Genomic DNA, 25,012 nt, shown 5'->3' with positions numbered 1-25,012 from the left:
GATCTAAAAGGTTTTAGCAATTGAAAAAAACGGTTGTGCAGAAAGGTATGTTTATATTTCTCTAAAAACGAAATAATATTTGGGTTTTGTCAAACTCAGGAATCCACATTATTTCAAAAAGATTTAACACTTCAAATGCTACAAGAAGTAAGGTGACAATATGGTAACTATATTATATTTTCATATAACATAGTCATCCCTGTTCACTTTTTCTGGCAAATGCCATGATGGGCAACCATAAAGGAGTTTTTCAGTATGTTCTCTTCATGTGATCCGTCACTATTGCTCTAGCAGATAAAGGCTCCCCCTCTCCTACCGCTTCTCCTCACGCTACTCTTTGGGGAGTTTAAACAGCCTGCGTGCACCTCACGTTTCCAGATGATGCATTATATTCCTCAAGGACTCCTAACCTGCTTCTTATCAGATTTCACGTCTTTTTTGTCTCCTTTTCCTCTGTGCTCCAAAAGGAACAGGTTACATATTTGTATCAACCCAGCCCCAGACTTGTGAGTGTTCCAAACTCCCTTTGATTACACCAGATTGTAAAGAATTTGTGTCCACAGGGGTTTCAAAATGAGTTTATCTACTGCAGATTGTTTCTTTTATGCATAATAAAACCCACATGCTCTCACGTTGGCTAAGTTGACATTCTGGGAAGTTTCTGAAACACATGACGAAAGCTTTTCTTTACACTCAATAAATACTTGTTTGAAGAGGCAGAACATGCTACCACTGAAGTTCTAGAAACAAACTTCAATTTGTTGCCTTTAAGTTTTTCTTCACAATCACAATCCTCCTCTCTTCATAGAGTTTGTTGAGGATAAAGGGTCATAACCCCCAAACATGGCTTTCCTTTGGTCAGAATGTTTTCCCAAAGGATAAAGTTACATCTGAACCAGAAAGCTAATCCATAGCGCGGTATCTGAGGCGGCCAGACCACACAGCAGTTGAGGTCAGGAGGGCTGTCGACCTCTTTAGCTACATTTCTCTCGGACAGACAGAGGGAAGTGCACTCAGGTTAATTTAACTAAACAGGACTAATGTTTGTTGAAGCTGCTGTCTGCTGCCTGCTACTGCCCTGTTATGTCTGTCTGTGGCATGTAATGTCCGCTGAAAGGTTTACGGTGGGTCAGATGAAAGATACGTTGATTTGATAAGAGCAAACATGTTGATTGTATTGATCATTTCATAATAAGAGGACAGGAAACACATTCAATGACATGAATGTATTCCAAAGAGAGTGTATTCCCATCACCATTTCTTTTTTTTTATTGTAAAAAAGTCTGAAACATCACTATGTAAAATGATTGCAATATAGGAATTTGAAAATGTTACTTATTGGATTGAAAGTTAAGTTGCTAAAGCTTCACCAAGGGAGATATGTATTCAGTGTGTTTGTTTGAAATCACTTGTGTTCTGACTGATGAAGTTGAAAAATCGAATGTCAACACTGACTTTTCTATCCTGTTCATCCCATACTAAAAATGATTTCAGTGAACATTTTTTGAACCAAAACATCCAACATTCCCTGGTTCCAGCTGCTCAAACATGAGAATCGGATATCCCACCTGCTGAAACTATTTACAAAAAGTCTCATAAATTCCCACGCTAATTCAATCCAACTAAATAAGTAAATGATCTATACTTAAAGAAGAACAAATAATAGTATAATGTTTTTTTTTGTCTGTCTTCGTGTTAAAAATCTTTACACAAGAAATTCACACATTTCTAGCTACATAGCTGGTGTGAATTGGTGCAACTGCTATGGTGTCAAATCAAAGAAGACAGTGGGGAACACCAACAACAGACCTTGCTTTGTAGATCTGTGTTTGCAGTGTTATTGGTCTGCCTTTGACAAGCTATATGTGTACCATTATGTCTTTTAACACTTGTAATGCTTGATGCAGCTTTCTTTACTTCTGTCCTATGTACTTTATGCATCCTTAGGCAACACTTCCTGCTTTTGTCTTTTTAGACACAAGCGACTACACAATCTGTCTTTCTATCCGACACACAAGATACACCCCCCCCCCCCCCCCTCCATCCCCGGCGCTTCTGGTGCAGGGGCAGCACTGACAAAAAGTAACATGGGGCTGATAGGGCAGAGCAACTGTGTCTCTTCTGAGAGGAAGAATAAGGGGGAGTGATTAAGTGTGTGAGAGAGAGAGAGAAAGAGAGAGAGAAGGAGAGAGAAGGAGAGAGAGAGAGGGCTCACATGAGAGGAAGTGCCAGACACAGTAAAGTCAGAGGGTTGACTGTGACTCCCAGTGTCAGTGCACAGCCGGGCTGCCGCACCACTCCCCCTGTCAGAGCAGGATCTATCTCACCCCCCCACCCCCCACCCCCCCCGAGGACCGCTGCCTCTGTGACGGACTGGCCTGTTGACGGACCCCTCTTTGGATGTCAGCACCCAAAACTGGTAGGCAAATGTTCACATAATATATCAATCTGTGAAAAAGTGTTCTGTTATGACTGAATTGGAAGTTTGGCATCTCATTATATTTTAAAGAGAGGATTTTAGAAGTTTAGCTGCTGAGGAAAAAGTGTTGTATCTTTTTGTTGCTTTGGTTCATCTTCACTGTGACTATCGGCAGATGGTCCGTTTTTGTTTTGCTTCATTTAAGATGTTTTTAGGTTTGTTCGAGTGAAGCTGCTACACTTTACATTCCTATATCTGCAAATCACATAAAATGTGCAAGAAGAAACATTGTGGTGAGCAGCAGCGAGAAAAAAGGAAATAACTGTAGCTCATTTTTGGGGTTTTTATTTGTTTGGTTTTCAAAGTGTCCTTTCTCAGGACGGGGAAGGGGTGAAAATTGGAAACAGACCCACCCACCCTGGAGAGCTAGTCTGTCCAGAAAAAGTATTAAAGTGCAAAGAATGAGGGAGACGCACAACAACAGTCCCTCACTGTAATACTAAGTTAGACGGATCAAAGAGACGGAAATGAGAAAGAGTATTTGCCCAGAAAAATGTAAAGATGTGACACAGTGAGAGTTGCTGTCACAACAGCGGCTGTCCTCTGTGCTGATGGACCTTTAGGCAAGTACAGCAAAAATTGGAAAAAAAGTTGATGTGCCTGAGTTTTACATCTTATTTGTGAATTTTTGCCCAGGACACAGAAGTCTGGACAAGCCCTATGCATCACATCAGTACTGCCACATGCTTTACACATTCTTGGTCAATCTCATTATAAAGTAAGAAGAGTCTCCTGCAGGTTTAGTTTTTCACCGCTCCTTCCTTGTTTTTGTGCTCTGTACATAAATCTTCCTGCATAAGATGAAATGCTGGCCTCAGCCTCTCTCGCCCAAAACACGAAATCTTTGCTCTATTTTTACTCTTGGTGCTGCTCCATTTTTAGAGACTTGTGTACGTGGTTTGTTGGGCTATAAATTAGACTGTAACTCCTCTCTCTGAAAGATAATAGGAGTATAATGATAACATTCATGGTTTATCTAGCCTGTGGTGATGAACACAGATGTCTGTTTTAGGGAGTTTTAAACAAAAACAGAGAGATTCCACCCCATCAAAAACATACAGTTTGATATGTGTTCTAGCAAATCAACCTTCAAGCATGATCAATCGCCTGTACCTCAGATTATCTCATAATAATTGATTTGCCAATCGCAATATGATAACTGAAGGCATCTTTAATTATATCGCGGGAGAAAAAAGAAACGTCCAATGTGGAAAATCAGTCTCAGCAGCAAAGCTGTAAAAATGTCTTGATGAACTTGATGGTCGATATATCTGTCATTGTGATAAATCATCAGACTGAGTTTGTTTGGTTTGCAAAGGTCGAGGGGCAGCAGGTTAAGAGGCCACAGAGCGCTGGGAGTGGCCCTCAGGGACGTAACTCTCACTCTGTCAGGGTCACTGGTCACACTGCGTCTCACAGTGTCTGAATCAAGACAGTGTGTCTTTAGGGCACAGAGGGATTAGAAACAACGTTGTGTGTTTCAATGCTGTGACATCAATCTTGCATACAGTATTAAAGCCTAACCAAACGTTTTGATAAATATCTATAACTATTTGTTTTTTTCTTTAAAACATTTAATATAAAACTTAGAAACGCACACCACTGACAACTTTATCCAAAAATATCCAATCAATCAAAACTTAAATGCATCTTTGCTTTCTGTCACCAAAATGACTGCATTTGTAATTGTTCTAGCACATTTTCCAAATTGCTTAGCCAGTACACTAATCAGGATTTATAGTAAAATCTTGACAACCCAAAAAAGTTCACCTCTCGGTTCTAAAGACCGTTCTTCATCACAGCAATGGCTGCCAACTGAGGTCAAGTGAGCGCTGTAAAGGAATTAGAAAAGGATCTCCAAATATGTGGTTGACAGTAAGTTCACCTGAACACTCTTTAGATAACAATCAATAATGCAGTCATTTATTTGTGTATCATCCCCTTGTGGAAAATTGCAAGAATAAGCTGGATATGAAATGTAACTGCTATTGGGAAGTTTAATTGTACATGAAAAAACGGTCAACATTTTTTTGAGTGGATGAAGAGATTTATAGTGGCAACAACAACAACAAAAACAGCAACAACAACTATACGGCGATGGAAACCCCTTTTAGAAGGAAGTATAAAGTCAATGTTAATGATACGTTGAGCCTTTTACTACATTCCTTTACATAATCACCCCATGCATTATATATGGCATTCTACTTGTTGCAAATGTATACTTTCTCTCATTAAATGTGGATGTTAGAAAATAAAAGTTCTCAATGTATCTACAGCCCAATACAGAATGTACATTGTAAGGAGATTTCAAAATGAGCATTCACTTCACAGCGGTTTCAGTGAAATTGTCACCTCTCAGGTTTTTCAGTTTGACATGTAATTTAGAGATTCGCCACAAACCTTTTCAAAGGGGTACACACTGTTCTCAACTCTTATGTTTTGACCTTTTTCCACACGTGTGCACACAGGAGTGTGAAGGCGTCGTAAAGCAACACTTTCCAGCATCACAGTCAGTTTCCAGAGAAACTAGGCGAGTGCTGAATGCTATGTATCCCCTCTGTGGGTTGACTCTGCTTTGCTGTTTGGAATGGAAAGGCTTTAGAGAGCTCGCACCGCAGCGAGCGGCCTCCAGCGCGTTCTCGCTTCAAAGTCACCTCACAGCTGCCAGCAGGAGCTTCGCGTGGCCTACCTGCTCACGTGAAATGTTCTTTTAAGCAAAGTTAAAGAACTTCACAACCACTGTTTTACATGCGTAATGGAGCATTTTTTCTTTTATGTATACAACAAGGCAACGATCTGTAGATTCATAGTTTGGTTGAATGTCTTTTCTCTTTTAATCATTGAACTATAGGGATTTAAAGCTGCATAAACTGCTATTTTTGGCCATTTGGGGGAGTGGAACAACATTGATAGATTATTTCCTTTGAAAGTGTTTGTGTTTCTGGTGTCCTCCAACAACTGAGGGATTTGGCTCTTCAGCAGCTTAATGTTTCACCATGTTCACCAGCGAGTTGCTTACTCTGCCTGTCTGCTGCTTTGTGCTCGGAAAGCTGAGTACAGTTACACTGTATCGACTGAGATCAATCCTGAGCTTGTCCACACAATAAAATTAATTGACTTGCAATGATTGGTCTACCTATTGATAATTTAGAAACAGATGCCCTGCTTTTCAGTTTTATTTTAAAGTGCACTGAATTTCTTTGAGCTACATGACAATAACTAGGCATTTTTTACTTTCTTCTGACAAAATCAATGAATTAGTGTACAGCAATCTAGAAAATAAATCGATAATGAAAACAACCATTTGTTACTTGCAGGCCAAATAATCTGCCTTATCAGGTTTGATTAGTGCAGCGAAAGTGGCAGTAAAAGCAAAACAATGAACTTAAAAAAAGAAAAAACAGATGTAATTGTGGCTGTGTTATGTGTTTCTGTGTGCATGTCTTAATTTGCGATATGTGTGTGCATGTGAGGTAGTATGACCCGCTGCATAGTGAATAACACATTCTTGAATGCGGACCCGAAGCCTCCTGATACCAGGAAATGTGTTTGACTGATAACTCCACACATTCCAGGGGTCACACAAATGTACCTTGGCACTTCCGTCATTGACTCCAATATCCCCCACATTAGCCATTAAAACTGTGTAAAGATCAGAGCGAAACAATTACTCTTACATGTGTCATGGCGGCTCTGGAGCCATGCATCTTAACTATTCGTGCCCTAGCCTTTTTTCACTCCCTAATCACTTTCTCACTATCATTTCCCTGACTCCCTCCTTTTCTTTCACTTTTTTTTGGCAATTTGCCCTGCAACTGCTGCTCCCTCCATCACCGTATTGCCTGACTGCATTCCTCTCATTCCTACTGGCTTCCTGTGACTGGAAGAGGAGTGAGTCGTACTGGCCCGCAAAACTCCACCTTTGAGTCCTAACCATGTATGCCATATATGTGTCTTTTCCATTCTTCACTGTTCTGGCTTTCCATTTAAAAAAATCCAAAAATTGCATCTCTATAAGCGTCTGGTGATAAAGCCTTGAGGATGACTTTACCACATCATATTGTTCACTTTCACTGAGCGGTCTCATGACTGGCCTTCTCTCTGTCTGAGTCAGTCACACAGATCCAAATGATCACAAGCTGACTGCGCTAAGACACAGAAACAGTACAGAAATAGTTTAATGCTTTAAGAAAAGAATGAGCGCTCCAATGACCTGTTACCAGAAACACAAATGTTGGTGCAGAGTTCATTTTTTATAAATACAGTGACCTCTCAGAAGTCCTATTGTTCATTATTGTGTACATTTTTTGCAAATCTTTTTTTTTCGTGGCAGATTATAGTTTCATTGTAAACATTTTTGTATCAAAATGTCAACAGGGCTGCGTTTTATAACCAGATATCAGGCACTTTAAATATTTGTATCCAAATGTGTTAGTTCAGCATTTAATGCTAGAGACATACGGATAGGGACAATTTATTTAATTACTTGTTGACAAGAATGATTGATGGTTGATTATGGCTGATGAATTTATTCGTAGAGGCCATAAAAAAATTATCTCTCAAATATAATCTGTTTAAAATGGGAAAGCAACAGATACCAAGCTCTCTCTACATCTGCAAATAGAGGAAACTCTGTTTTAAGCATGTGCAGTTGAGAATGGGAGATCTGTGAAATTCTATTTGCTTTTACGTATCACAAATTATTCAGGTCACAGTCAACACTCGTGACAGGGGTTGGACTCTTAAGCCCTGCCAAGAAGAGCACAAGGGAAAAGACATACTGTTGTTGAAATTAAACTCAGTTATGTTGACAGCCTTTTTCTAACTAAGGCCTTCATTTACCCCTGAGCTACACAATTTTAACTGAACAACAGTATAGTCATTGACCAGGACATGCCTGAGTCACATGAAATAAAAACTGGCTCAGCTTTACTGGTTGGTATGTCCCAGATTGGTTTATCTTGATGGATCGAATTATGTAGATAGTGGATTTGTCCACAAGCTCAACTGTGAGAAGCAGTGAGAGTTTAGTTTGGGAGAGGACATGTAAGGAGTGGCATCACTGTCTGAATTAAGAGTTGTTGCAGGCGTTTGTACATCCCAAATAGATTATAACTTTTTTGTTGACACTGACTCGAAAACTTGCCTTTGGCTTTACAAAGTCGTTAGAGCCAGAAATAAAGATACCGAGAAATCAGGAAAAAGGCAAATTACTTTTGACATTCTCTTAGGTTTTGAGGGCTCTGCAACCCCCTCCTGCACAATGAAATGTACTTTTTTTGTAAAGTGGATGTATAGAATCATATGTAAAGCCTTCTATATGATCGAATATCTACATGTCTTTTAACTATGTTGTGTTTCATCTGGATTTATTGATATTTCTGGCCTTTTTCCCTTAAAAGTATCTTGTCTGATCCCATAAAAGTGCCCTAAAGATACACACTACTTACAGCTGTATTGCTGTAAAACACACAGCCAAAAGCAATTCAAATGTAAACTGGTCTACTGTTTCGACCTTAAAGTTTACCATCAACAAGATGGCACAAGTGATTGGGATAATACTCAAAGTGCTATTTACTTGCTCCTTTTTCACTGCCCTCTTTTATATGCTCCTCACTATGATTAGTTTTTTTTTAAATCTATTTGTGTCTTTCTCCAGGTCACTTGGGAATTTCAAAGGATCAAAACTCTACTGCCTTACATTTATCCATAACAATACATCATATTTTCTCAAATAAATATAGGCGTAGCAGCAGAGTAAAACTATCCTGTAATGTTTCCCTTTGAAAAGCAATGGAGGAGAAATATATAGTGGTATTGGAGATAGATAGGTCTGTTCAAATTTGCACTTTAGAACAAACTTGAGACTTCAGTAAATGTACCTACTGTAGTAAACACACACACACACACACACACACACACACACACACACACACACACACACACACACACACACACACACAAAGAGAGAGAGCATCCCTCTTACCCAGCTGAGTTCAGCAGATGGAGCCCTCGCACAGCTTCACACAGGCGGATGAGAGTGGTCTATCTGCAGTTTCACCTCCGTCGTTCAGTGAGCAGGAGACAGACAAGTGGATAGCAGCTTTCGGTGACGGAGCTCAGTCTTTATCTTTCATAAAAACCGAGGCGTTTTTAAAGTTTTAGCTTAGCTTTCCGTGTAGCAGCTTTGACAGAGACGCGTGCTAACTAACGGCTGGAACCAACGTTTTGATTTTAAACACCAGGCAGCTAAACTGACACTAAAACGACCGGAGCAGCTTAGTCAAAGTAACAAGGACATTCAGTGGGACGAAGTTTTTTATCTGTTTTTCTTTTTTCTTACTTGCTATAGCTGCCTTAAACCTGGCTGTCAGATTCTCCAGTGTGGCATGAAGTTGGAAATACGTCGCGTTTGAACGTCACCTCCAAACGGTAGGCGATGTTTTCAGTTTATATATTGATAACGTGCACCGAGCGAGCAGTAAGCAAGCAAACCTAACACTTTTTTTTTAAAGGTAATAACTTTATCAAAAAGAAACTCGACTGCTAGTGTTCTGCTTCCTTGTGCACAATACGTGTCTCAGCTCACATTCTTGAACTTGTTGTTTAACTATTTGTGTGGTTAAAATGTAGATAAACATCAGCTGCGTACCATGAACATTTTGAAATCCATGTTATCCTTCTTCTGGCTTCCTTCCAAACTCAACAGGTGTAAAAGCCAGAGGTGGAAGAAGTACTCAGATACTGTACCTGAGTAAAATACCAGAGTGTAGAAATACTCTGTTACAAGTAAAAGTCCTGCATTTAAAATGTTCAAGTAAAAAGGACAGTATTAGCATCACTAAAAGTACCAAAAATAAAAGTATTCATTATGCAAATTGATCAATTTCAGAATAATATATATGATATGTTTTGATTATAGTTGTTGATGCAGTAATTTGTTTCTCAAAGCTTGTAAAGGTGCAGAGCTACCTTTCTATACTGCAGGGTAGCTTGTGAATGTTACTGACAGTGTAACAAAAGTCTTATTAAAGTGTTGAATATAATTCAAATAATTAATCAAATGTGTATTAAATAAATGTGGTGGAATAAAATAACACCATTTACCTCTGAATTGTACTGGAGTAGCAGTACAATGTAGCAAAAAATAGAAGTAATGAAGTAGATTAAAAGTATCTTAAATGTGTATTTAATTACAGTACTTGAGTAAATGTACTTAGTTACTTTACACCCCTGGTAAAAGCTCACATGGCTGAGATTGAAATGTGCAGGTAGTGTCCTCCGCTCCTTTCACTTGAATAACTGCAGTAGGCTACAGCAATTTAAAAATAAAACAGTCATAATGATTTCCTTGATCAGAATAAACGTAGTACATGGCCAGAGTGCAACCTTAGCTTCATTACCTGCCTGGACCTGTAACTCGATGTGGTAATTATCCTAATCTGACAGGCAACGTGCCTATTGTGATAAACAGACCAAACAATTAGCCTATGTAATTATGCTATTAAGTCCTCTTTGTGAGTGCTAGTGTAGAATTTCCTATTGGATGTATTTCTGCCCATAACGTCATTGAAAAGTTTGACTCATTCACTACTAGGCAACAGATGTTTGGTTGTTTGATGGATTTTGGGTGCAGGCAGCTGTGTTGTGTGAGTATGTGTTCTGTATTATGACAGAAGTCATAAAAATTGCCCTTTTCAGTCCCCAGAAAATGAAAACACACACACACACACACACACACACACACACACACACACACACACACACACACACACACACGCACACACACACACACACACACACACACACACACACACACACACACACACACACACACACACACACACACACACACACACACACACACACACTCAAAGGGCAGCCATGCGTGGAATAATGTTCTCATGTATCCAGGTTCACTCTCTGGACGGGATGAGGTCATAGCCTGAGTGCTGCACGGATACAGTTACATTAGTTTCATGTGGGCCATGCCAAAGGAATCGACACCACCTATACTCTGCCCCCTTTCTGTTGCCCTTTAGATCTCGTCCTCCTTTTCTTTTCCTCTCATCATCTCAGATAACCAGCAGGGATCATTATTGCTTTGAATGTCTAGCTGTTTGCATGCATGGTTGTCTCTGCAGCATGGACAATACTGTATCCAGGCATCTGATCATAATGCTACATGATTAGTGTCATCCTACATAAAACTGATCATGACAGAGGCTTTTTTGCTCCACAAGTTGTGACAGCCTCTGGGTTTGGCTTTGTCAAAGTCATAAACACTGAATGGATGCAGGTTGAAATGACACATCATCATAATAGAGATATGTTTTAATTTGTATGTCAACACAAATCGCCTATGTGATTCTACAGTTGGCATGTGCCCTCCCCTGAGTCATGCTCTGGCCCAACTAGTTGTACTGTAATTCTTACAATTTCTATAATTCGTATTAGTCATTTACAGTGCGATGTGGTTGTGAGCTGTCAGTTTTTCATGTGTTGTAGTTGAGGTATGAAGCATGGGTTTCATTTTGCTTGGTGGGTAACCCTTATACAGATATTAGGTTATTTAAAGAACAAAAAGATTATAATGTTTAGGTAGAGGCTTTTCTGAGCATTCAAATCACCATGTGGTTAACACAGATACTGTAGGGAAGAGGTGGAGAGTTGTTTTGGTTTCTCTAAGGTGTTGGCTGAGAAAAAAGTGTTGTATTGTAATCGAGTAAGACAAATTCACTCAGCCAGAAACAAGGAATTGCACATACTTATCAGTATCTATATCATGTTGAGAACAGGTTTGGAATTAGGGCTGCAATATTTCCCCCTATCAAGTAACCTGCTAACTGTTTCTTAAATTGTTGATGTCTGAAAGTATTTTCCTTTTGATTACTAAACATAATCGCGTATAAAAAAAGATGTGATTACATGTTCATTTATTGAAGGTCATCTGAAGTATTATTCATTATTATCATTATTGATAGATCTGTTTTATTAATAGGTGAAGTGTTAGATGTCTAAAAAAGTGAAAACTGCCAGATACAATTTCGTAAACCCTTAGCTGATGACCTTATTTTTATTTGTATGCATTTCACAAGGTATTTTAAGTCTTCAGCTTATTAAAATGAGGTCATGATAAATTCAGTGCTATATTTGTACCGTGAATGCTGCATTGATGACTAAGATGACCGTTGGAGGACTTTTCACCATTTGTGATAATCACTTTCTTTCAAATGTATTTGACCAGATGTTCAATCATTTATACAACTTTTGGAGAGCTTTTATTGACCACCCCAGAAAGGCCTTTTTTACATCAATGTATAGATCTATTTAGTGATCAGGGCATCATCGTTTTATATAAAGAAATGTTGTACACCTATGTGCTATAAACATTCTAGTTGTGAAAGTGAATACCTTTTCCCAGGACAGATAACCTTTAAAAGTCTCCTGTGTTTCCCAGTGTGAGCCACAGCGGTGCTCTGACAATAGGGACAGTGTTCTGGGCCGGCCAGAGCCCCAGATCACATTTCCTGTTCCTGATTTATTAAGATCAACTCAGCTGACTACTGATACCGCTCCTCAAAAACACAGCAACAGGACCGTCACTCTGCTTGTGCTATCACGCAAGTGTGTGTTTGTGTGTGCGTGAGATAATGGGGGAAAAATGTAGCTAATTAGGGAAAGTTCAAACAATGACAGGAACTTTATTAAAATCCATCAGTTAAGCCGGCTATTACCAGAAGACAGTAACCTGATTCTCACTGACAGCAGGGTGGATTTGAAACAAAGAAGCCCTTCTGTGTCGATAGCCTTCTAACCCAGTGTGCAATAACAGATTGTGATACACAGTATACCGCAGACACATGGGCGACTCATTAGGGAAGTGAGCATGTGAGCCTGTTCTCCCAGGCAAATCACCTTCATGCCCTGGGTCTTTTTACATGTAAAAAACTAATATAATCTAGCATTTCTGTATGTATGTGTGTGTGGCTGCATAAAGACCACATTCACTCATGTAACAGCTGGTAAGGCAGGATCATGGAGCACGGGTGGAGGTGTGTAGGTAAGGTGTACAGACATGAATCAGATACTGTTGGAAGTACATAAAGGAAGTCAGCCGGTGTTCCCTTCAGGTCAAACAGTGGTTCATGTCATGATTTGCATAATTTAGGTAATAATTTGTCTGAATGAGGCAGTGTATCGGCTCTAATGAACCGTGTTATCTTTCAGCACCTGCTAGCACCAGTGTCCATTTTCTTGGCAGTCACACATATTCCCGGCAAAACAAGACAGAGGGTTTCAGTCTCATGCCAACCTATGGCAGTTCCCTGCGCCAAATTTAGCTTTGGTTTCCCCTTCCAAAAAAATGACCCTTTAGAACCCACAGGAGAAAAAAATGAACCCATTCAACAATTGTCAGTCTGTTTTGGCTGTGAGAAATCAAGCTGGAGAATCACAGTGAAGTGCATGCTACTGTAGATTGTGACACTCTCGTTTAGACACAGTTCTACTCTGAGCCGGCGACCCCTCATATTTTTTCCTGCGCCGCCTCAGGGACACAACTTCAAGAGAAGTCTTCTAACTGTCTGACCTCTGACCTTTTGGTTGAAGAGTGGCATGGGCATTACAAAACTGTACTGATGATTGATGAGAGAAAAAACGAAAAGGCTAGATGATGAAGGAATCTTTACTTGTGTGTCGTGATTATCCTGTTCACAGTCAAGTTTAGGAAAGTATGGCTTATTTGTGGCATAATAAGTTGTGACTTATTAAGCCTGGGGGAAAAGGAAGTGAGATGTGTGGTATGCTTTACAGAGTTTATTGCAATGGTTCGAACACATGCTCATGACTTAAAGAACACACATTTTTGGCATTACAAACATTTATGACCATGATTCTTCACATTTTGTTTCTGAAAATGTGTGAAAGGATCAGTCGCTTGATTGATCAGTTGATTCCTTTACAACTATTTTTACAATTAAACCGTTATTTGAAATATCCAAATATTGAATATTGAATGGTTCCAGTTTCTTAAATGTTAGAACTTCTTGCTTTATTAAGTCGTCACCATGGACTCTGGAAAACTGTGGCTGACATGTGTCTTTTTATAGCCAAATAATTATCAAACCATTAATCAATCATTTACAAAAAGTATAATAATTGACATAACAGTACATTTTATAGTAATTAAAGTTGTCCAAAAATAACATGATTTTTTAAAACTTAAATTGTATATACAAGTCAAATGGTAAGTCAGACATAATATCACAAATGCATGTAATAAAGACAAATGTGATGAATGTATGACCAATTTCTGTACACATTTCTGCTAACAATATGCCAATACAAGAATAAGCCAGTATCACCATTACTCATTTCCAGTAACTCTGATATGAGGCTCAATAATTGACAGACTCACACGCCGTGCAAATACAGAGCATGTGTGGACAATTGGGATTGCTATTAATACACTTATAGGCACACACTCATAAAAACAACTGGTGTGATGCTATATATATATTGAGAAACAGCAATGCATCTCAATGTCCTAAAACCCAGGTGCGTGATGACACACAATAACACAAGTGTTAACTGACAGGTGACGCTAAAAATAAACCGGCATGGTAACATATACTGAAACTTACACAATGAACCACAGTGTTCTTTCAAAAGAAACAAATGGATAGTCACTATTAATAAATTGGCACCAACACACGCCAGCACCGATGCGCCGTGAACACGCGGCCTCAACTGTCGCACAGGCAGATCCTACTTATGCAAACACAAAGACCTGCTGTGTACACTCAAAAGAAACAACTGCACGCTATTAATACCTTGGCGCGTATAGGACACACATACTAGCTCACACTCATACGGATGCAAACACAAGGAGATTGATACTCCAGCTGCTCGGAAGCAGAGGGACAGAATGTCCCCAACAGCTGTGGATTCCTCTCAACGTGAGGACGGTGGGGGACGCAGGAAGGACTGAGAGATAGGTGGAGGGGTGAAGGTGGCCAGCATGGGGGAGAAGCTGTCATAGAGTTGCTATTGTCTGTTTGAGTTAGGAGGTTTGTTAATACAGAGCGCAGTGTCAGCCTGACAAGTTCTTACACTCATGTGATATCTTATTAAAAACAATACTAACATTATTTGTTTATATTTTTAACACATGACATATTCCGTCGTTGAACTTTTACTGCGTTGTTACCTATTTACCCAGGCATAAATCTCAGGCCTGCTGCCAGTGTTATACAAATAGAAGCTAGCATTTAACCTGATGTGTTACTTCCAGCCGTAGCTCTATCCAATTACCGCTGTGGAGTTCACGGCAACAATAAACAAAGCACATTTCAGGGCCACAGTGTGGATATAAATACTGCCGTGACTCTCAAGCTGCAGAAATGAAGCCTTTCAACCAAAATAGCAGCTTCTGCTTGCCTAAATGAACTGAGAGGATGTTATGGTGCAGACTAACTTTAGAAACAGGAAGTCACTGTTTCTGTGTGTATGTGTGCGTGCGTTTGTGCAAGAGTGTGTGTGTGTCACTGCTTCAGTGTGTTGCTGCAGAGGCCCACAGAAAGAGGATGATGGTTGTGAAACGAATATGCTATTACAGAAACCAGAAGTTTGTCTCCTGCCTATTTTTAGCACCACAAATGAGAGAGACAGAAGCACGAACGCAGATGTTATCTAGATGGAGTTCTCCTTATTTTTAAAACGTTACATATACATATAGCTTTTCTCATCAGTTTAAAAATATGAAGCTTGCCTTTTTAGACCACAATTAATGAATAGCAGACCATGGAAATCAATATTGGCTCTGAAAGATCTGAATTAGTCAACTTCTATTTTGTTAATTGTGAGCTTTAAATGTCCCTTTGGGTTGTAGTCTTAGTTCCATGATAGGAAGTAGTCAGCAGATTATTAAAACATTCAGGGTCAGGGTGAAATTAGCCTCGACTGTTCTTTGAATGCATCATGAGGCGACTTCTTGTTTTGTGCCTGGACATTTAACGAGTCATGCTGCAGGTCTTCCTGAAGTCACAGCTTCACAGTCAGTACAAACACATTTGTAACAAAGACTTGCCTTTATTTTTAAACTTTAGAAAGATATCAAACATTTTGTCTGGACATTTTTGACATTATGTTTTCAAGGTTAAGAATATGCTTGAATTTGAATATATTCTTTATTTTAAGGGGCTACTATTATGGGGTTCCATCATAGCCGGTATGGTGCTTTCATGTTTTTGGTCTTCTGGTGTCACATAAAACCACATAAATCATCCAAAAATATTGCTTTGGGTGTAAGGAAATTCTGTGAGCTATATTTCTTTTACGATTACATTCATAATCGAAATGTAGCTGTAAGTGATAATCTTCATGAGTTGGGATATCCCTGGTTGAGGTACCTTCAAATAGCTTGAGAAGAGCTGTACGGGCGTGTGAGATACCGTGATGTAGGGTTGGGTCAGTCAGTGTAGTCGTGTGTCTCACGGAGGATGCCTAGTATCACATTGTTTTAAGTGAGAAGAAGTCAGCTATGTGTTTCCTGGTCTTAGCTGTATGTTCAAGGTAAAAATATACCGCAGGTGTTTTTCTGTTTAGATGAGAAGAAACACTGACTTCCTGATCATTTCCTTTCTCTCAGGGGAGCTGACTTGTTGGTATTCAGGTGTGTGTGTTTATGTGAGAGTTTGTGCAGATTATTTGAGTCCCCTCTCCCCACCACCACTAACACCACAGTCCCGCAGCTCCAGTGATTGTCTGATTTCCTTTGAAAACATGCAGGCATGCTTCGAGTTAATACACATGTTTCTGCTGCAACAGGTATTTCCTGTTGAACGTTACAAAAATGACATACAAAAGGCATTCAAAGCCTAAAATAAAGCCCTGTCAACTTCAACACTGGCATGAGGTTGCACGGACATGAGGCAGGTGTTAGACAGGTTCAAATATTTTAGAAGTTAAGTTATGTCTGAAAGGTAATACTTCCTTGAGTTGCAAGGTAAGATTCCAGTGACGTAAAGAACAGACTCATCTCCCAGGGATGTCCCGTCTTTAGTGTGAGCTGCACAGAAAAAAACATGCATCAAAGTTTGATCACAAACTGTATTTCTGTTTTTCTCTGTTACAAACATGACAAAAACAACATGAGAACACATGCCTGTAACAGGAATCAGGCGGGACAACAGAACTGAATCCACTTGGCATAAACTGTGTGATATTATCTCGTATTGTAAATAGTCCGGGCCTTATTAACTCTCGCCTGTTTTGTCATGTTCTTCTGCGTGTAAGTCTCACTTGACCTGCACCATTAAGAGCGTGGGAGTGTTTTCTTCTTAAGAGGAATCCTGACAACATGAAACGCCTTCACAGACATGAATACTTCTCACTCTGAGTCAGTCTGGCTGTTGGGAATAAGGGCCAATGACGCGGCCTGGTTCAGATAGGACTGACTGCATGGCTCCTGCAGGGTGGAAGTTAAGTTGGACTTGCACGTAACAGCAGGCTTGTTTTGAGATGCTTTTTAGATCTGAACTGCTGAAATCTGATTTTGTTGGCTCTCATGGAAGTGTTTTTTTGAATGCAAGATCTTAATTCTAGCAGCAAATGTTGGAGACCAAGCCTTAACATTGTGTGGCAACTCTGGAAACACATCCTACTCCACTTATCTTTGTGATTATATCATTTTTGGCTTATCTGAGTAGTTGGTTTGATATTTTAATCTTCTATTTGTTAACAACTCCCCTGAACAAATGAATAACTGTAATACAAGTATGTTTTTCTCAGATACTGCAATGAGAAAGTGACGGGTTTCATTGTTTCTCTGCAGCATTACTGTAAGTAAGCAGGGTGTGCCAGTAAAGTAGTGTCCAGTTACAGCTAATACTACTGTTGAGTAATATTTGGGGTTGTAGTCATTCAGGCGTACAGGCTTAGTACATTTCCATATCTCCCTCCACCCCACACTGTCCCACAACCCCAGAGGGAGCTAGGTGTCTCCTTCTCAGCTTTTGTATTGGTACCATAACATTACTCATCATGTTTATTGGTTTCGGGTGTCAGGCGCGTTGACATGTGAAAAAAGTATCAGGTTATCTGTGAGCTTGCATTTGCTTCAGTCTTGATGTTTTGGTGCACCATCAAATGTAAGGCTGGTGTTATTATGTAGGTCATACCACCCGGCCCATACTGTGCCATGCATGCTCTGTGGGCTTTGGATTGCATAAATAGATCAAAACCTTTTTTGCACTCCCCTGCACCTATAAAAAGACATCTGTCTTTCGTTAGGGCACCGAAGCTCGGTTCAATTGTCTCACTCGGGCTAAACTTAGCTTTTTATTTCTTTCATTTTAGTGAAACATGGAAGGAGATGACAGATTTATATACCTGACCCAAATGCCTTGACCACACAATGTTCAGACCCAACTCCCCACCCTGTTTCCTTCATTCTTTCTTTCTTCTCTGTTTCTTTCTTTTGTGCCCCTCCAACCCCAACACACACAAACACCCTTCTCTTCGGCTTTTCTGAATGCAGCGCTGGACAATGGCCAGTTCACTTGAGGCAGGAAGACTTGAATGAAATGAAATATGACTGGTGAATGTGCAGAGTTCAAGTACACATCTGGGCATACACTTATGCCAAATAAACCGAGTGCACTCTTGATGGTGTTTATGTAGAGAACAAACTGTGAATGGCACTCACATTGTTCTTGGATTTATTTGTGTGAATATCTGTTAAAAACATGCTTCCCCTTGTGTTATCACATCCAAGATATTTATACTACTTTTCCTACTCTATAATGATGATATATCTTTTAACCAGCATGAAGGGCATTGAAAAAAGGGTACCACTTTACAATAAGACTATCCTTATAAAAGGTTTACGAATAGTTTGTCATTCATTTATTAATTAGGTTGTGACCACTTTATAAATCATGAATACGCTTTTATAAGACATGAGATAAAAAGGGCAACTGTGACCGGTTGCTTGCCAAATAGTGAGCCCACATGTATCTGTACTGCTAAGCCTTATATTGGCTACCTAGCTTACTTTGTCTTCTTCATCAGCCAGCATCCTTGGTATCTGTTGCTCACTGAGTTGATTCTCACTAAGTAGCCAATATAAGGCTTAGTCATCTTGCCAAATAGTGAGCCTGTGTTGATACATGAAAACTATGTTAGAACTGGTTTATAAATGGTTCTTAATGATTAATAAAGTGTTTACAACCTAATTCCTAACCTAATTATAAACCCTTTATGAATCCTTTATAAGGGTAGTCTTATTGTAAAGTGGCACCGAAAAAAGTCACATATAAGGAAAGTAATAGATGCTCCAGAGACAGATCATCCTAACCCCACATTGGCATCCATAAGCATAGAAAGTATTGCCCTTCAGTAAAATGAATATCTAATTGTTCTTTCTTTCTCTCCTTCTGTAGTGGATGTGATCATCAGCAACCAGGTTTCATTTCCCCTACATGGGGAGCAGCCCATGGACCTCAGTGTGACCCAGAGGCTGTTACATCCAGTCTTAGATTCGGCCATGCTGGCCCCCCACCCTCCCTTTTTTCTGGGACCCCTCACCTCTCAGCACTGCTCCCAGTTTTCCCAGCAGCACTTGCAGGTAAGTCCTGAGCCAGTGTCGTTGGACGGTTACAGCGGGAAAGCTTTAGCTGCCCAAACCATTCCCAGTAGCAGCGTGAATACATCGGCTAAACCTACAAATTAGGGTTATTTTCCTTCACCTTTCTTTAAACTTAATTTTCCAGTCTTTACACAGGCTAATGATTTCTCAGCAGAAGTTATTAAGAAGCAGGTCAGGTTACTGTAAACAGACCATCTTCTCAGCATTAGATTCTGAGTGATGATGATTTTCACCGATAGTGCTACATTTCTATATTTTAACATGAATTTCTATCCAAATCTGAGGCACAGTGTGTTTGTGGCTGTAGCAATGTTTGTCTCTTTTTGTGCATATCTCACATGCCGAGTCTAAAAAGACTGTATTGGTCAGGGTTCACATCTCTTCATTTGTTCTTCTCAGTATAACATGGAGTTGGAGAAAAGAGAAGAGCTACAACAGCTGATACAAAAGAGTAAAAATGAACACAGTGAGTATGACATAATAATGTATTTGTTACAACTGCAATGGGCTTTCGCAGGTTCTCTGTAAGACCAGTTGGCTGTTGGGGTGCTCATCATCCGAGTCATAGCACACACTGTATGTTTCAGTGAAAAAGAAGGGGATTTCCAACAGCGCTGTGATGTATTCTCAGATTCCAAGGAAATTCGTACTCATATCAAACCAAAAGTCAAACAAACACATCTCTTTCAGGAAACACTTTGTGCTGTTTTTAGTTTCAACCATGTAGAGGAAATGAAGCGATCTTGAAGGAAAGTGACAAATACCCTGAATCCTGCTTTAGAAGTCTATTGACTTGGTTTTGATACAAAATAATGTTTATAGTTTCTTTTCTCCATGAAAAGACAACGTTCTACATTATCGGCTGCATTGTCTTTTCCCTGATGAAGTGACTTTGTTGTGAATAGGTGCTGTGGCCAGTCCTCTGGTAAAACAGAAACTTCGGGAACACATCATTATGAAGAACCATCCCACCCATGACAGGCTCACCCCCACCCGCAGCAGTCCTTCCCCAGGATACAGGTGAGAGAGACAAACGGACAAACACATCAATGATGCTTAACTTTCAACTTAGACTGTGCAACATCACACATTTAGCAAACACTCAGGCATATTGTAACAGGGTGTCTGCGGGGTCTTACAAAGTATTAAAAGTTGATCAATCTATTTAGCGAAAATTAAGGCTATTAAAAAGTATGAAACGGCATTTTCCAAGGTATTACATTTTGTAGCTTGTTTTCAATAAGTATATAAATGGTCCAAAGATGTTGTATTCTACAGTCTGCCTGATTGTAATCATTGCGTAGGTGTGTAGTGTGATTCTGTGTAGTTTATTTATAGCATCCCGTTGGATTTGACGTCATCTGAACAGGACATCGCACGCTCAATGCTTGATGGCGCGCGACGGTCTGTTTACGCCGGTTGTTAAACAACATCGTTATGGGGAAATGCAAGTCTGCGTCCAAATGGTTGGAAGATAAGGAGGAAGGACAATCAATACTGTATATAGTGAATGTGAGATAAAGTGTGTCGCCAATGTAACCGGTTAAAACTCAACGTGGTGATGAGGTCTTAAAATGTATGGAAAGGATCTTAAAAAAGGTCTTAAAAGGGATTACATTCGACTTCAGGATTCCTGCATATACCCTGTGTAAGAACGGCCTATTCCCTTGATGAAAGTAATACAATAACAATAAAACAGAAAATACAAAAAAGATGTATTAAACCACACTGATGTCCACGCTGATGTCTGCATTAAAATCTTAGTTAGGTAAAATAGTGGTTATAAAAATGTAAAGTTATAATGCTCAGTTGTGCAGTAAAATGTTCACTGTTAGTGTTTTACTAAAGTATATGATGTTTTTGGATTTATATTACTGCTTTATGTTGTGTATGTTTTAGGTTGTGCTCATTTCAACTCCCTAATAAACTGCACAGTAGTATAATATACCACAATGCATCAAATGATATAAGTTCATCACATGCTTGATGCTTTGCCGCTGTCCTGTGAGAACCTTTCATCTCTCAGAAACGTTACATGAACTTCTCAAAAACAGCCCTCGGTTAAGCTTTGTAACGATGCACTTTCAGGTGTTCATGAGTGAAGTTGTTTTTGCAATATTGTTTTGGTTACCTAGGCTCCCGGCTCCTGACATGTCCCCAAAGTCTCAGCCTACAGTGTGTGACCAGCGCAAAGACCTCGCCCTGCGCAGGACAGGTGAGACACCTCTGCCTATTTCTGTCTGTGATGAGGGTTCACGCCCTGAGGTTAAAGCCCCAAAGGTGATTTTCCATTTCAAGTCTGAACTGTGTAATGTGAGTAAGATTCAAAGTCATCTGACTGCATAGCTCTGTGGGGAAACATTGCTCAGCGCGATGCTTCTCAGTGTTGTGAGCAAACTGGCATTATGTTACATATTCTGCACGTAAGGGAAAAAAAGGTGCCCTTTCCAGTGAGACGCAGGAAACTCATTAAGCACCAGGCCTGCATGGCTAGAGAGAGAACGAACAGTCATCAAAATGACAACGAGACAAAAAGACCAACGCAGTTACATAACTCTAAAGAAGTTATTTGTAAAATGAACCTTGTGAGAGTCCAGAACCGGTCTCCCTCACCCTGTGAATGAGAGGGGGAGTGGTTTCGTCTTACTGTACATCGCTGCGAGTACACACACATGCGTTGTTTGCATTGGCCTTAGAACTCTTAGGTGCCCTGAGGGGCCTGCTCTAAACACAGATAATTCAAAGAAGAAGAAGAATGTCAGCTAATGCTGGATAGGGCCCAGAGTTTTGTGCTACGCCCCTGCCCACACACACACACACACACACACACACACACACACACACACACACACACACACACACACACACACACACACACACACACACCCTCCAATACTTTTTTTGGCAGGGTGACAACACAAAGCCGCCTTTAATCTGCTCTGAGAGGGCCACTGATTGATTGTTTTGTTTGAGTTTACCAATGTAAACATGAGACTTTTTTTTTTACTATTGACCAGGGCTGAGTTATTTGCTTGGTTCAGCTTTGCTACAGATTCCTTTGACTTAGTTTTGTTATGGATATTGAGTGGGTCCTTATAGTATGTGAATTACTGAGTGAAAGCATGTTGAGAATGAACAGTTTGTCATTCATTTCTGTGAGCTTCCTTTTCATGTAATGACTTTAGGGATAAGAATATCCGTCAGTGTGTGCTTCCTCACATACGTATTGATTTGTGTATATGTGTGTGTGTGTGCAGTCTCTGAGCCCAGTTTGAAATGGAAGTTGAAGAAGCTCCTCAATTCAAGGCCAAACCCACTGCAGCGCAAGATCAGTGCCCCCCCCGCCGTCAAGCACCGGACGGAAAATCTGGGTACAGTACCTTCATCTTTATCTGGAATACTCATGATTCAAGTGTATGCTGATTTGATATGCCATTTCTATTTCTATGTGATTTCAATGCAAACTGTTTCTGACGCAGTTGGATTCAACTCTATGAACCCAACTGTTCTCACTATTAGCTATCATGAGTTGATGGGCGTGTTTGATTTCTGTCACGCAGACTCCTCCACCAGCAGCAGCAGCAACCCAGCATCAGGGTGCAGCTCACCCAACGACAGCCTCCATTCAGATAACGGGCACCTCCCGCTGGCTCATGAGGTGAGACTTGTTTGATATTTGTTAATAGCAGACTTTCTTAACCGCATTTACATATAAGGAGTGATTAGGGATCAGCGTTCTGCTCAAGAATACTTGAACACAATTAGCGAAGGTAATTGAGAACCGGTCCGGTTGAGGAGAGGCTCCAAATTGTTTAATCGGTTTTTCCTCACTCAAAGAAAGACGACAACAGAATGAAAGGAAATTAAAGGTGACAGACCTATGCGTAGCCCATTTTTTTCGAAAGAGAAAATTGGTAATTAATAAATAGTTAATAGTTTTACTAAAAAATGCAAAAGCAGGATCGATGGGCGTCAAATTTGTATTATTTAAAACAAAATCAAATTCCACTGTATTATACAAGAGACATGTAGATCTCAACAAGATCAATTCAGTACCTCTAAAAAACTATGGGATTTCACCTCTGCTCTTTAAAAAACAACGACCAGCAGTTGAATATGAATTGGGGTGTTTAATGCAGGGCAGTAATGGTGTCCAATGCTTTAAACAGGGAGATATGAGAAGGTCAGATGGCCTACAGTAGCGTGGGTGTCATCAGTTTTAAACACACAAATCTTGTTTGGATTTTTTTTTTAAACAGTCAGAATTGTGGAAGTTAATATATGACATCAAAAAGAGAGGACAAATTAAACGTTGTTATGCAAATATGTGTTTTGATGTTTTTTGATCCTGTATAATGAATATTTATCTCATTCAGGCGCAGAGGTTGCTGGCCCATTTCACTTTGCCCTCCAACTCCACTGTCATGCCCAACATCACTGCTGGACTTCCTGCGCAGGTGAGCAGCGATACCTTCAAGAATCAATATATATACTGCTTCCATTTCACAACAACAAATATGTACATATCACAGCAACACACATTCATGCCATATATGTGTAAGACTGAACGTCTAAAAAAGTGCCTGCTCACTAGAACACTTATAGAAATATGTGGTGTATTCAGGCTTTCACTTCCCTCTCTATCTGTGGTGCTTTCATATCTAGTGAATCAGTCATGTGGTACTTTACTTACGTGATGAAAATGTTAACGTGACCATTAAGACTAATGCACATTTTCTAAGCTGCAACCATGAAAAGGGCTTTCCTTTTTCCTTGTGATCTGTCCTGCGTTTCTTACCATCATGTCTCCTCTCCTCCCCTCTCTTCAAGGCTGATAAGCGCGTCAACCGGCCGTATGCACTATCGGCTCTGCATCAGGTCTACCTACCTCTGGAAGGAAGCAATCCAGGCCTGGGTCAGCACCTGCAGCCTGTGCTCATACTGGAACCACACACGGGCCTGGTGCACACACAACTTGTCTCGTGTGAGTTGTGAAGCTGTAAATGTGATGCTAAACAAAAAGGGTTCAAGTCAAATAGCAAAAGGTCCTACGACGGAATATCAGACATTTCTGCAGTAAAAAAACAACATCAATTTCAAAACTCGTAAACACGATGTATTCCTGATTTAGCTATAATTTCCCTGCGCATGTAAACAGAGCAAAATGTAAATGCTTTACCAGGGGTGTCAAACTCAAGGCCCGTGGGCCAAATCAGGCCCGCAACCTCATTTTATGTGGCCCCGCAAGAGCTTGCAAAGAATATAATCTGTTCATTATACGGTTAGATGCCGCTTGACAGAAGCACGTTGATCATAAACTACATGTCCCACAATGCATCTCATTTAGTGACATGCGCACTGAAGAGACTTGCAATTATTTGCCCTGGACTTCTGCTTTCAGACGTAGTTAATTATAAAGTTATTACCCTATCCGATTGTAATCCAATGCAGAGGCAATAATGTAATATAATACATTTTATTATATATATTTATATATGTAGATTTTTTCATAGTCTTAAAGTTACAACCGGCCCTTTGAGTGCAACCATAACGCTAATATGGCCCGCGATGAAATTGAGTTTGACACCCTTGCTTTACCTAGTCTTAATTATTCCACAAATCCACAAGCACACATACCGTACTTGACCTTATTAATGCAAGCGCGATCATCCGGTACAACTACAAAAAGGTTCATGCAAAGCATCTTGAATAACCATAATAATGATCTGGCACCACCACTAAAAGGGGGATTGGAAACCTGGTGCCTCCCTCTTATATTTCAGGGAGGAACCTGTTGCTGTGATATTTGGCAAATGTTTGATTGTTGCTTTGTTCGTGAAGAACACTGGCATGCGCTGAATTCCGAGAGGTAGGCCTATAGA

At 40.0% G+C, this 25,012-nt stretch overlaps 1 protein-coding gene across 3 annotated transcripts in view; it reads left to right on the top strand.

The window, feature by feature from the left end:
- Positions 1 to 2,268: 2,268 nt before the first annotated feature.
- LOC307039347 (histone deacetylase 7-like) overlaps positions 2,269 to 25,012 on the top strand; it is a 41,450-nt gene continuing 18,706 nt past the window's right edge. Inside the window, exons 1-10 of one of the 3 annotated variants that reach the window (XM_079681317.1) lie at positions 2,322 to 2,419; positions 8,832 to 8,911; positions 18,925 to 19,109; positions 19,530 to 19,596; positions 20,036 to 20,150; positions 21,266 to 21,345; positions 22,388 to 22,501; positions 22,691 to 22,788; positions 23,507 to 23,587; positions 23,961 to 24,114. In XM_079681317.1, the coding sequence (XP_079537443.1) occupies positions 18,978 to 19,109; positions 19,530 to 19,596; positions 20,036 to 20,150; positions 21,266 to 21,345; positions 22,388 to 22,501; positions 22,691 to 22,788; positions 23,507 to 23,587; positions 23,961 to 24,114 (841 nt within the window). In that variant the 5' untranslated portion in view covers positions 2,322 to 2,419; positions 8,832 to 8,911; positions 18,925 to 18,977. Of the gene's footprint in view, positions 2,420 to 8,517; positions 8,912 to 18,924; positions 19,110 to 19,529; positions 19,597 to 20,035; positions 20,151 to 21,265; positions 21,346 to 22,387; positions 22,502 to 22,690; positions 22,789 to 23,506; positions 23,588 to 23,960; positions 24,115 to 25,012 lie in introns of those variants that run through there. The other 2 variants (XM_079681315.1, XM_079681316.1) reach the window with 2 other exon arrangements.

This window comes from Notothenia rossii, assembly GCF_949606895.1.
Source record: "Notothenia rossii genome assembly, chromosome: 5".
NCBI classification, from domain to species: Eukaryota; Metazoa; Chordata; class Actinopteri; order Perciformes; family Nototheniidae; genus Notothenia; species Notothenia rossii.
This window is presented reverse-complemented; position numbering and strand designations above follow the sequence as displayed.